Source organism: Hyperolius riggenbachi, chromosome 6 (assembly GCF_040937935.1).
Source record: "Hyperolius riggenbachi isolate aHypRig1 chromosome 6, aHypRig1.pri, whole genome shotgun sequence".
NCBI classification, from domain to species: Eukaryota; Metazoa; Chordata; class Amphibia; order Anura; family Hyperoliidae; genus Hyperolius; species Hyperolius riggenbachi.
In genome coordinates, this window is record NC_090651.1 from 66013779 (window position 1) to 66028489 (window position 14711).

The 14711-nt window shown below is 43.3% G+C and overlaps 1 protein-coding gene across 5 annotated transcripts in view; it reads left to right on the forward strand.

Moving 5' to 3' along the window:
* MPL (MPL proto-oncogene, thrombopoietin receptor) overlaps nt 1–14711 on the forward strand; it is an 80237-nt gene that overhangs the window by 5271 nt on the left and 60255 nt on the right. For all 5 annotated transcript variants that reach the window (XM_068242512.1, XM_068242513.1, XM_068242511.1 and 2 more), the window contains exon 2: nt 12537–12681. In XM_068242512.1, coding sequence (XP_068098613.1) covers nt 12537–12681 — 145 coding nt within the window. The remainder of the gene's footprint in view (nt 1–12536; nt 12682–14711) is intronic.

Here is a 14711-nt window from a genome sequence, read left to right on the forward strand (position 1 = left end):
AATTGGATGTAAATCGGTGCTGCAACAAGCATGCCCAATCCATGATTAAACCAATTTTGAGCCAAAATCAGTGGAATGTATTGATTGAGCATGCTGGGAAATCTTGGGCCAATGTGGTCCATCAGGTGCACGGCGGTAACCACTTGCAATATAGCAATGACTGAGGAGCTTAATAGAACTCCCAGGAGCTGTCCCCCCAAATTTTAATTGGCCTTAGACTATAATTCAAACATATGGCAATGGCTAAATATGGCAGGGATTAAATTGGACGCTAGGTAGTGACATGAATAAGATGTAAGTGCTATACAAATACACATTTATAATGATAGTACATACCATATCCTCTGTCCAGGGGTGTATCTGGGTAATATAGAGCCTATGGCAAACACTGAAATTGCGCCCCCTCCCCCTGTCAGAGCCCCCTCCCCCTTTAAAAACAGCATCCTTTCTCACATACATGTGTTATGGTTGCCTGTAGTTTTTGGCTTGGGATATTGCTGAAGTTACTTTTTTGGCAATATCTCTTCTTATTGCCTCTGTCCTCTTTTGTAACATTAAGCCAAGTGCACCCTACATACATTAATTAAGTAGCTGTGTTCCCCAGATAACAGAATTCATCTAATTTGAGGTCTGAGTGACAGAGTGGGATGGGAGCAGGCATGACTGCACAGCACAGGGGCAGGCATGGCGGCACAGCGCAGAAGCAGGCATGAGCCATGCCTGACTGTACCCCTCTAAAGAGTAGGATGGAGGTGCCCAATGTGTATTCTATTTTAGTATTTTAAAAATACAAATAAAAAATTATATAATAAAATGAGAGGTAATTGCTTACCTCTCCAGAAGATATAGACACCAGTTTAACTGGTAAAAAGTTTTGATTAAAATAGCAATCTGGCGACGCATTTCACGGGTCATGGCCCATCAATGGTGTAGGTTAACACAATATTTCTGTTATTCATATACAAATGATCCAAAAAGACACCTAATTCTTCTATGGGGCCCCGCCAGACCATGAGGACGTCATCAATATAGCGAATCCAGGCCGCGACGTGCACCCCGAACTCCACACTTGCATATACCTCCTGTCGCTTCCACAGATGGAGGCACGCATAGGCCGGGGCGCACGCCGCGCCCATGGACGTCCCCCTGATCTGGCGGTAATAGGTCCTGTCAAATCTAAAACAATTGAGGGTAAGTACCATTTGCAGAAGATCCATAATGAGCTGGCACCGCCCAAGTTGTACCCCTCCAACATTTTTCCAGAAGAATTCTACTGCTCCCAATCCCACTTCATGTGGGATGGATGTGTATAATCCTTTAACATCAATGCCGACTAAAAGATCGTTAGGGTGTATTTGAAGGTCATTCAGCAGATATAACACATGTCCCGTATCGTGCGCATACGACGGTAGACCTTCCACAAATCCCTTTAGATTTGTGTCAAAAAATGTGGACACTTTTTCAAAAGGGCCCCCTATCGCCGAAATTATCGGTCGACCCGGTGGTATCTCGGCATTTTTGTATAGTTTCAGTAAGAGGTACAACACAGGCGTACGGTAACTATCCACTTTCATAAAGCGCCATTCATCGCTGCTAATAACATTTTCTATCAGGGCCTGATCTATCCGCTTGTTCAATTTTTTTGATGATATCAGGGAACGGATCTGAGGTCAGTTTTTTATACACCTCAATGTCGCCCAATTGTCTTTTAACTTCCTCCAAATATAGCTCCTTCCCCCACAGTACTACGTTGCCCCCCTTGTCACTAGGCCTCACTATGACTTCCTCAGAGGACTTCAATTCCTGTAGTGCTTCATATTCATCTGATGACAAATTATCTTTTATTTTTGGGTGCCAATTTAGGTACTTTAAATCATGTTCTACTGCCTCTGCAAATGTTTTCAAGTGTGGGTTCAATGACAGAGGCGGGAAGTATTTTGATTTCGGTCTTAGGCCTGTAAACGATAGGGGTCTATTGTCCATCTCATCAGCATCGGTTACATTAAGATCCGAGAGTGACTCAAGCATTACCAAGGATCTCCTATCCACTATCGTCAGTTCAGTACCTGGCTGTTCACACTCCCTACCGTCCTTATTGGCTGTAGTCTTTCCTGCCCACATAACCTTAAAAAGGACTCTTCTTAAAAACAGCCGTATATCTTTATATACTTCGAAGTGATCGCCATGATGTATTGGGCAGAACGATAGACCTCGATTTAATAATGATTTATGTGAATTTTTAATCTCATATGTCGAGAGATTTACAATATTCAAATTCTCATGTGCAGTTGTAAACTCTTGAGTCATACCCTCATCATCAAATATTATGTCTTCTGCTGAGACTTGGCTTCTCTCGGTGGTTGATTTCTCTTTAATATAGGTTTTGGATCCTTTTTCCCTTTTCTCTGTTTCCTCATCTTTTGTTTCTTGACCCCACTGTTTGCAGATCAATGGTGATCGCTTAAGATTATTCTAGTCGATCAGCAATTCTATCAGTATCCAGCGCTCACCAATATATAACAGTGTACACTCCAGTTTTATGGAGGAGCCTATAGAGTGATAATGGTTGTCGTCAACAAAAGAAAAAATTAAAAGTGTAAAGAGGGATAAGTTTCTAAAGTACATTGAGGGATGGAAAGATGGGGTATTCTTCGAATACCAGCCTGGACAACCCAGAACTAGATCAGGTTCACGTACTGGGGGATCAGAGACCGAGGGCACTGATGCTGACGGCATACAATCTGATAAATCGGTTAATTTTTTAGACGACAGTTCAGAGGAAGGAGAAAGCGGGGCGGAGGGGAGGACAAAAAAGGAGGACAAGAAAAGGAATCAGTTGCGGAGGCTCTTAGCCAAACATTGGCATTTGTTGAGATTAGATCCCAAGATAGTACAGGTAGTAGGGGATTATCCTCACATGGCGGCTAAAAGGGCCCCCAACCTGCGTGACATGCTGGTGAGATCTGAGTTTAGATCCACTACAGCTCAATCGTCACGCATGTGGCTAGGCCCCTCAACACGTCCTAACGGGATGTTCCCATGTGGAAAATGTACAGTGTGCCATTTAGTTGATCGTGTGGGAAGTTTTTCAGACTCACAGTCTAGAAAGTCCTATGACATTCGGTCTTTCATAAATTGTGAGAGTAAATTTGTGGTGTATATGATTGTATGCCCATGTGGGCTTAAATACATCGGAAAGACGACACGCATGCTTAAACAGAGAATACAGCAACATGTGGGAAATATCAAAGAGGGAGATGAAACCGGTCCACTGGGCCTACACTTTAAATTGTTTCATCAAATGGACCCTGATTCATTAAGATTCAAGGGGATCATTAAAATGTCTATTCCAACAAGAGGGGGGAATCTGGACAGACGGTTATGTCAGATAGAATCAAGCTGGATTTTCAGACTAGCTACAGTAATTCCAAGGGGTTTGAACTCTGATCTGCCACTGTCCCCCTTTTTACCAGTGTAGGATAGCTGGGGGTGAAGCTGTTATTCTCTGTAATTGACCCATATGATTATGTGGGGTGGTCCCCTCCATATTTTGTTGCTGTTGGCCTTTGTATTGATGGTTCCAATACGGACCCTCTGGGCTCTGGTTGTTATGTTGTTATGATGATATAAAAAATGACAAAAAGTGAGGAAATATGTGGGTCTATGAAGGCTGACCAATGTGGGGATATAAAGTATCTGAGATATTTGTAAGAAAAAGAGTATGCAAGTAGGCGTGCATGAGTAATTGGGATAGATTTGGTTGAATCCTACATAAATCTTTCCTCTTTGCTAAAATATGCATTATGCAGCCCCTTCATACATTTAGCATGACTGTAAAAACATCTGCTGAATTGACTAAGGAAAACATACATCGCTTTGATCTTCTGTTGCTGCACTACGTGATGGGGAACTGACTGACCAATTGCCGAAGAGCAGAGGCGGGGATACGCAAATGGGGCAGGAGAGGATGGCTTTTAAAAGTAACGTGACGGCGCTGCCCACGTGAGCGTCTGAGGAAGCCCGTGGGGCGGGCGATACTAGTTACGGGGACGAGCTGGAGTGACGTCACACGCTGCACGTGTTATGGCGTATGGATCCAAAGATACGTGAACTCCCGCTGGCGCTGTATGGGGTTGAGAGGAGGTGGAGGCGAGCAATAGCCGGAGGGGGCCCGAAGAGTCACAAGGAACGACTGACAAACCCGAGGAGGTGGTGAGAGCCCGCAGGGCACTGCAGCATAGTATATGCATATAAGAGAAGTGGTCAACACTGCGAGGATTGGGCTGAGCCCTCTAAGTGTCACGGGCTTAACTAATGCTTGAATGCTGGCTTTGAATAAGTAGTTATAATTGTTAACTGGGATCCATGGACTAACACTATTGCATGCTAACCCTCACTCCCCCTGAATCCTTATGTGATGCTATACGGCAAGACAGCGCAGCAGTTTTTAATTGCTTACATATATATGTGAAGATTGTATCTGGAAGTGCACTGGGACTCTTTACAATAACTCGTGCGTATCATTGGATACGAACTGGATATAAGGCCATAAACTACACATCATGGAGAGACACTATTAACTGGAAACTCCCAGGAGTATAGTTCCGTGATTGAATGGTGTTGTATGGTTGTGCAGTGTGATTGACACGGCCGGCTGTGTATGCTAGGTATATACTGTTTGGCTCGTTTTTATGGGGGTATATGGGGGGTTTTGTAAGCAGACATTAATAAATTTTGAAGCGTTTTAGATAGGCCAGGTTTTATTTTACCTGGCTTCAGACTGAGCTCTCAGTAAACAAACATTTCGCAGAGGTGCACCTGACAGGACTAAAGATGTTGCCAACTGTGATCAATTTCAGAATATAAATCAGAGTGAGGAAAGGGTGAGGAAAGATTTTTCAATGGGAAAACACTGAGTAAATCATTTATAAACTAATACTTCAAAAATAAGCAATGCTATTCATTAACTTTTTTAGTACAGTCCCTCTTTAAATATTATTCTCCATCTAAACATATTGAGATGTTGTGGAAAATCTAAGGGCTCGTTTCCACTATAGCGAATCCGCATGCGGTGTCCACATGCAGATTCGCATAGTCAATGTAAGTGGATGGGGCTGTTTCCACTTGTGCGGCGGCGGGAGCGTTTTTCGGTGCGGCAGAAATCTGCACGGCAGAGCCGTCAGATTTCGCGTGCAGGAGGAATGCGCGCGAATCGCCGCTAATGCATTTAATAGGGAAATCGCATGCGGCTTTGTCATGCGGATTTCCCCACGATTTTGCGTGCGATTTCGCATGGTTTGCTATGGAGCTTTACTCAGGCAGTGACATGGTTAAATTCGCCTGGCTCCTTGCCATGCGAAATCGCATGCGAAATCGTGGCTAAATCCGCATGTGGAAACGCAGCCGCATGCGATTTCTTCTGCGGTGGAATCCAGGCGATTCCGCACCGCAACAGTGGAAACGAGCCCTCAAGGACAAGGGCATATTTTCCTCCTCAGTGGCAGAAGGAGGTGGGGTAATGAAATGGAGGGGATTTAGGGTGGTGTCTGTGAAAAACTCCCTCCCATTTGTGACTGAATAACAAGCTTTATGGGTACAGTTAAAAATGGCGCCGGCCGAATAATGGTGCTATTTTTTTAAACGCTATTTTAAAAAAAAACGATATTTATAGTTTCAATGGTCATCTTTGGTTGGCATTGTAAAAGCCTCTTTTTATTTAATAACAGTGTTATACCTAATATAGCCCTAACTAACCCGCCGCATTACCGATGCTCTAATTTAACTAATTGCCCCCAAACTCCCCGGGGGCAATCCGAGCTGCGTTTGCGAGTGAGGCAGGGCTATGAGCTGCAGCCCTGCCTCACATGCGTCTGTCAGCGGCAGATCTCAGCCTCTCCCCCGCCCCTCTCATTCTTCCTTTGCTGAGAGGGGCGGGGGAGAGGCGGATATACGCGGCTGACAGACGCATGTGAGGCAGGGCTGCTGCTCATAGCCCTGCCTCACTCAAGAAGAAGATTAAAATGATAAATTTCGTACGATAAACGATAAATTTCGTACTGACGTCCTGCGCCATTATTTCACTATAAAAACGATAAATATCGTTTTATAATTAAAGCCTATGAGGCGCCATTTTTATACCATTGGTGCTAGGCGCCGTTTTTCACTGATTCGAGTTTTATTCATGGCTTCCTTTACAGACACAGGAAGTAATAAGAGACCTTTCCTACTTTAGCACGGTGCTATCCTGTGGTTATAGCGGGTAATACATACAAATGCAAACTTTCGCGTGAAATCGTTATCGTTTGCACGCAAAAACGATTTTGTGTGAAAATTCGTGTTTGCGCACTAAAACGTTTAATTACGCGCGAATATTCGTGATCGCGCGCAAGTGCGAAAACAGCCGTGCTAACAGTTAGCACACTTTTGTGAATCAAGCCCATGGGGGTTGATTCACCAAGGTTACTTATTTTTCACCGTAACTGTAAGGAGTGCTAATGCATGAGATAAACAAATAAAGAGAGATAATTCATGAGATAAATAGATATGGAGAGCTAAGTCTCTTGACTTGCTAAAAAAAATCAGGCCTGCATGTTCGTTTGTGATACTTGTCTAAAACAATAAACACTTTTAGAGATCGTTTGAAGTTCATGCATAGGGATATTTATGGCTTTATGGGGCTGATTCACAATGCTTTTCTGTTGAATTGTTTCACCTTATTTATCAACTCACAATTTATCTCTCCTTAAATTACTTAACTTATGGTTTATGGTGTCAATTCATCAAGGCTGTTCGATAAACAAAAAAACAAGTCGGGAAAATACCGCATTCTGTATTTTAGACTTTTGTGTGCTAAATGATCAATATTTTCACAGGTGCGGTAGAAGTTCAGTAATTTCCTGAAGGCCAGCAGCAGAAGAGTGTGAGTTGTTTCTGTGTTGTTACATCTGTTCTCCGTGCAGAGACAGCATTACAATAGTACGAGGCATCCTGACATCCCTGTTAGTCTCCATTAGTCTTTCTTAACATTTTACTTCTTTGCGACAGCTTAGATGAACTTCCAAGAAACTTTAAACATGTCCTGCTTAGGGGATTTCCTAACTAGCTACTCTGCATCTTCAAACAGGAACGTAAGAGGTTGAACTGCCAAAGGGAGGCAGTGAAAGCCTCTTTTGTTCTATCTCTCTCTGCTCGCTGCCTGCTGGGGGGTAGGAAAGCAGGACCCGCTGGAGAAGGTTTTGGGTACAATCAAAATCTCTTGCAGGAGACAGGGGCTGTTCCTATTGGCTTTTGCTCCTGTCAGTCATAGGTAATTTGTCATTGCTTCTGTGAGTTCTGTGAGTCCCGCACTGATGTCGACAGAGGAGAACTTCCAGTAATGGAACTGTGTTTTACCGCATGCTGTAACCTGGATGAATTAACATTTACTGACACTTGATGAGGTATTTACTGCACAAGTCGGTAATTTACCTCACTGGTCTTTAATTTCAGCTTTCCATGCGGTAACAGCTTTGATGAATTGACATTTTCCCAAGTGCTCGGTAAAATCATGTGTTTTCAGCATTACCGAATGTGGTAATGCTTGGTAAATTGACTCCAATGTCTCTTTATCTAACTTAACTCGTTATTTATCTCGCCTCATCTGTTTATGTCAAGGATTATCTCTCCTTATCATATGGATGGTTGCAAATGCCCATTTTAGATTCTGCGAAATTCCGATTTGCCATTTTTTTCTTTTTCTGAGGAGGACCAAGGAGGACAGCGAGATAGTGATCAACCTGGAGGGGGCTGGAGGAAACCCCAGCTCAGGGGCGTAACTAGACTTAATAGGGCCCTCTTTGTCCCCGAACCCCACGGGATTGGGAGCTGGTGAATGGCAGCAGAGAGTGTTCTGCTGTGAAAAAATTACACATCCTCCTGCACACAGTTTTTGTGAGCAAACAGGGAGGTTTTGTTTGCTAATTGGCAGCACTTGCAGTTGGGGAGAGGGAGGAGAAGGGGCCCCCAAAGCCTCTTGGCCCCCCTGCGATGGCAGGAGTTGCAGGGGTGATTGCTACGCCCATGCCATAGCCCATTCACCTCTCACTTTAGGTTCCCTTTAACCATCTGATGAAGTGGGTAGACCAATGAAATGTGGTGATGGTACAATAAATTCCTTATTAACTGGTTTACTTTTACCAGTCAGTATTAATCTTACACTCCTTTCTATATTTTGACTATTTTATTTCTTGGGCACCTTCAAACCTACGCATAGTTTGTCTTTTTTATCAGTTTGTCTGTATGAGAGCCACTTTCTACCAGATACATCTTTGCAGCAAATAAAAAAATATAGTGATGTAAGTTCCCAGCCATTTTTTTGCAATGTACTAAATGTGCGAGGTAACGCAATGGAGGAATGAAGGGACTAGAAACAGCCCCTTTCTGTACATGTAAGAGGGGTGAGTTGGGGTTGGGGGCGAGGATAGAGCAGTGATTGGAGGATAGCAGAGCTACTCAGATCCAGACTTTCTCTCCTATTACTTTTATTAGGGGACAGGCAGGTGCACTTTTAACTTCATCACTAAGGGTTTTTTTCCCTTAAAGGGAATGGGAACCACATTTAAAAAAAAATGAAGCAAATACTTACCTAAGGAGAGGGAAGGCTCTGGGTCTTATAGAGCCTTCCGTCTCCTCTCTCTGTGCTCTCTATCCTGTCCTGGCTCCCCCCCCCCCCCGTTTCATTCCCCCACTGAAGGGGTATTTGGAAGTCTTTGGGAGCCGTGTCCTCCCGAACACGTGCGGCTCCATACTGCACAGGCGTGAGCGCGCAAGAGAGCGTGCTTGTGCAGGGGCAGTACAGGGCCGCCCTTCTTCAGGAGCACTTGGGCTCCCTGAAGACCTCTGAAGCCTCCTTCGGCCTGGTAAAGCAGTATTTGACTAATTTAGTCAAATACTGCTACCGGGCCAGCCAGCACTGGAACGACAGGACCAGGAGAGGTGCGGGAAGGCTCTATAGGACCCAGAGCCTTCCCTCTCCTTGGGTAAGTATCTGTCTCATTTTTTTAAATGCGGTTCCCATTCACTTTAAAAACCAGAGCAATTTTCACATTTCATGCACCTGCAATTCATTTACCAATAGCTTTATAGCTGTCATGATCGCTGCTGCAGCAGGTATTGCTGGAAGTAGTAGTGCTGCAGCTCAGGCAGTTCTGATCTCTTTCCATGCAAGCTGCATAGCTTTGTCTGCCTTTCCCTGCTGTCAGCTTGTGACTGATTATCATTCACCTGTGTGGGAATCTGCATGTCTGCTCCCATTGGATGACCTCAGTATAAAGATCTGCTTCCTGCAGGACTCCTCGGGTTTTCATAGCTTCAGTTTAAGCCTGTCTTGCTGTTGCTTCAGCCCCCGATCGTGTTTCTTGTTCTAAAGATACTTTGCTGGTCTTTGCAATATATATTGGTTCATTGCCAATATATATGCATACCAGCACGTTTATTATTTTTCTTGTATTCGTGTTACGTTGATACATCAGTGTCGCTGATGTATACGTACACGAACTGTTTAAATCCTGTGTGCAGTTAGTCAGCTTTTCAGCACGTTTTGGTAGGTTGCGCGTATCGTGATCACCCGTGCTGAGTTAGTTACCCTGCTCCTGGTTCTGTTTGTGGATTGCGTTCATCTCTGCGAAGAGATAATGAATCCTTCTGAATCCTGTTCTGTTACCGTTTGTGGATTGCGTTCATCTCTGCAAAGAGATAACGAATCCTTCTGAATCCTGTTCTGTTACTGTTTGTGGATTGCGTTCATCTCTGCGAAGAGATAACGAATCCTTCTGAATCCTGTTCCCTGTATTACTCCAGTCCTAGTCAGTGTTCCTGCTTATGTCATATATCGGTTCATTGCCGATATATACATATGTTAGTCAGACGTTACAAATAGTTTCATTGATAGCTGTAATTGTAATACGCTAGGAAAACATACTTATTGTATATTTGTCTGTGTTACGTTCATCTATCTTGATCCTGCTATTTCCTGACTATCCTGTCCTGTCTTTGTGAGGCACGCCATCGCTGCTACGCATTGCTGCCTCATTCCAGTCTGTCTTGTTGTGGACGCTTGCTGTCACTAAGTAGCGGCTAGCTAGCAAGCGTTCATTCTGTCTACCTGTCCTGATCTCCTCAGTTCTGGTTTATGCGCTCAGCGCTACTTTGCGCTGAGACGTTATAGCGAAAGTATTGTTTGTGGCTGTCGGATCTGCACCGGCTCTGTGCGCCACAATCTCCTATTGGAGTCAGTCCTCCCCTCCACTATACTAGGGATAGCCTGTTTCCTTGTGCTAGTGTGTGTACCTCCTTCACGTCAGCTCATGCGTTGCATGCTGACTGTGGAGAATACACCACCAAGCCTTACAATAGCTACTTATCACACCTAAATGATCTATACATTGTTTATTTAACCACAAATAGTGCTATCTTTGGATAGTACTTTTTGCTAAGAAAAACATTGTAATAATTCATTATTTCTTAGATTTCAGCCATTATAGTTTTAAAATAAAATGTACTACTGTAGATAAAACCCACACATTTTATTTATCCCAGTTGTTACAATGTTTTAAGTGTGTTCCCAGTACAATGTATGCGACAATATTTTCTTTGGAAATATTTTTTTTTCCATTTTGTGTTTCTTTAACACTATATCAATGATAACAAGCACTTATTTACAAAAATAAAAGTAATATACCCTCATGTCATACATATTAAAAAAAAAAAAAACTGAGTCCCTGAGGTTGTGTTATCTTTTTTTTTTTTTTAACAAGAGTTTTATTTAGGTAACTATAGGGAGGGGAGTAGAAGGGGTTAATAACAGGCAATTTATTTTTTAATGTATTTTAATGTATTGTACATGCATTTTTTTATTTGTGTTTACTAGATGTTGCTTAATTATTGTGTACTGAACAGTGCACAGGAAGTGTTGTGCATGTGTTTTTCACTTTCATTTTATGAACGACCACAGGAATCTCGCTAATGCTAGTGGTCATCCATAACAGGCACTTTAATCAGCTTTGGGAACACATGTTCCCACTCCCCAATTACTACTCTGCCGCACGAGGTCGCAGGCACGCGTTGCTGGTGGTAAACAGAGAGATACAAGTATCTTTGCTCCTGGTTTTGAAGTGCAGTCCAAAGGGGTGGCAGCAATTGGATACAAGTTAAGAATATTCAAAACCTTCAAAAAAAAGCAGCCTTCAGGCTGACAGGAATAAAGTTGACAAACAGTTCCAACATTACAGTCTGTACTCGGTTTCACAGAACAACGATCCATAAATAAGACTGCTATTTTCATATAGGTGACATTCAACCACATTTGAAAGATAAATAATAATATTGCTTAGTAATCAAAACTGTAGTCTATTGGAATCATTTTCTTAGCCTTTGTAAATTGCATTCTATATTGGTATCACATGCAGTATTTTTCCATTGAATATGTTCTATATTAGCCAGGTTGTCATACTTGATGATTGCTTTTACCGTGCTGCTGATCTTGGAGCAGAACTGCAATAACACATATTTTTCTAGATGTAGCATAGACGCATGGGTTGCTCCTAACACCAGAAGCATAACTACTGGGGGAGCTGCAGCAATAATAAGAGGGTTCAATCCTTTGGTATGGGGGTCCCCTCCATAACACCTGTTGTTAAGACCACATTTGTTATGAATGGATGCAGTCACTATGGCCTCATTGTTATGGTTGAGGGGATAATGATGGCCACACTTGTTGATCCCTGGCAGTTGGTCCCCATGGTTTTAGGGCATATATGTCAAACTCTGGCCTTTGGGCCAAACCTAGCCCACAGAGCCATCAATTTTTTTTATTTGCATTATGTTAAGCCCACTCTACACCATTAGGGAAGTTATATTGGAAGTGAGGGAGGGGGAAAGCACTAGACACCAGGCAACTGTATAGGGGAGGGAGGGGAGCATTAGACAACAGGGAACTATATAGGGGAGGGAGGACCACTAAACACCAGGGAACTATATAGGGTGGCAAAACCACTAATTACCAGGGAACTGTATAAGGGAGGGAGGACCACTAGACACCAGGCAACTGCATAGGGGAGGGAGGAGGCATTAGACACCAGGGAACTGTGTAGAGAAGGGCCAAGAGTAGACACCAGGGAACTGTATAAGGGAGGGAGGGATGACCATTAGACACCAGGGAACTGTGTAGAGGAGGGCCAAGAGTAGACACCAGGGAACTGTATAAGAGGGAGGGAGGACCATTAGACACCAGGGAACTTTATAAGGGAGGGAGGTGGCCACAAGACATTAAGGCTGGCCCACAACTTGGTCCCAGTGTTCAATTTTGTTTCACTTTGTATTTGAGTTTGACACCCCTGCTTTAGGGTCATCACCATGGAGAGGAAAAAGTGGGTGTGAATGTTGTGCGAGCCCCACTATAGTTTGCTGTAATGCTTCACTCACTGTAGTTCCGCCCCTGCCTACGATCCATCATATCACAGGGATGACTGCAGCTAGATGACTTTTTACATGTTTTTCAGAAATGCTTCTCCTGGCCAGAGACCAAAGTGTTCCTCATTGCTTCTCCCGAACCTTTATGGAGAAAATCACCTGTTACTGGGAAGCCTGGGAACTAAATGTGACCAGTGAAATTGTCTGTGGCTTTTATTACTCAGAGGGTACAAAGTAAGTATCATTCATATTTACTTATTCTATATATGGGCCTTACATAGGAACTCCAGCCTAAACAAACATACTGTCATTAAGTTACATTAGTTATGTTAATTAAAATAGATAGGTAATATAATCTCTTACCCACCCTGTTTTAAAAGAACAGGCAAATGTTTGATTTCATGATGGCAGCCATCTTTTTGGTTGAAAGAAGGTGACAGGGAGCATGAGCCACAGTTCCAACTGTCCTGTGTCTTGAGCACCTCTCCCAGTTGCTAGGCAACGTGAATAACAACATAGGAAATCCCATCATGCTCTTCACAGCATCAGGGCTTTTTTTCTTTGATGGGTGGAACTTAGATAAAAATGCCGCTAAAAGTAATGCTTTGGTAAGAAAAACAAAGTTCTGATGCTGTGAAACTGTTAAAGAAACACCAAGCCTTTTCAGTTCTGCTGAGTAGATTTTTAGTCTGGAGGTTCACTTTAAGGGGGCAGGGGAAATGTGAGGGAGCAGCAAAGACCTCGCCCAGCACCAGAAGATGTTGATTCTGGGAATTGAGGGCTTTTTACCGCTCTTCCAAAATATAAGTTCATAAATAGATCAAATGAAAGCCTTCTGTTGACGTCTTTATTAAGATTATTGTTCTGACTTCTTGTCATCGCAGGATTTTTGAAAACAAGTGGAAAAATAGTGAAAAGGTTTGGGTAGAACTGATCTTGAAAACAAAATGAAATCACTATCACGAAATTTATAATACATACATATAAAATGTACATTTCTCCCAAAGTAAAATGTACAATAACTTACTTTCTTCCTGTGTTGCTGTCACTTACAGTAGGTAGCTGACAGATCTGACAGATTTTTGGACTAGTCCATTTCCTCATAGGAGAATCTCGGTATTACCTTTATTCTTTACAAGCAAACAACTGAAAAGACAATCCAGGGTGGCAGAGCGACGGTGAAGGAAAAGCACTACTGCAGAAGACTTCCAGCATTATAAAAAGGCACTGCACCGGCTCTTGGACACCATTTCCCTTGCAAAACAGTCATACTTCTTCACACTCATTTCTTCACAGCTCCACCCTAAACAACTTTTTTAACACCTTCAACTCCTTACTCTGACCCCGACTCCTACTCCAACAACATGTTGAAGGAGGAGGCGGGGGCCAGAGTAAGGAGCAGAAAACGTTGCATCATACTTTGTGAGCAACATTGAAACAATGCAGAATAGATTTAAAGGGCAGCCCTATTCACCAGCCCAATCACTTCCCCCTTCTTACTTCTCCGTGCCTAGTGGTTCATTTGGTAGAAACTACCCCTCCCCCTTTCAACATGGCTAGTCACTCACTCAAACTTCCTTTATGCTAACAACTTTAACTACCATAACTGATCACCACCTTTTTTTCACTTATCTCTAAAGCACCCCTCACTACCTGTTCCTTGGACAATATTTCCTCTTTTCTTAACCCCCAGGTCTTCTCCTCCTTTCAAAAGGAAACCGAGATGTGAGACCTATGGAAGCTGCCATATTTATTTCCTTATACCAGTTGTCTGGCAGTGCTGCTGATCCTTCTGGTCAGTAAGGTCTAAATCACACACCTGAACAGCGATGTAGCAATAGCCATAGCGGGGCCAATATGGGACCCTGGAGCAGAGGGGGCCCAGGTGGTACTGAATGTATTCACCATTACCTTTCCTGTGTTCCTTCATCTTCAAACATTGTCTCAGTGCACATGAATTATGTGTGGTGTTGATTGTATGAGAATGTAAATTGCCCAATTAACTTATAACCATAGGGTAGGGGCAGGTGGCTTTCTTTAGGAGTGCCTACATCTGAAGGCCCTATGAAAGTTTTGCTATGGGGCCCCATGATCTCTAGCTACACCACTGGTGTACAACTCTGCATGCGCAGCCCACCTGCGCACCTGGTTCGATCGCACGCCTGTCACCGCAAGCCTCCTGTGCATGCGTGGTTCTCAAAAGACATGCACAGGAGGTTTACGGTGACGATTGTGTGATCGAGCTGGGGGCTCAGATGTGCCGC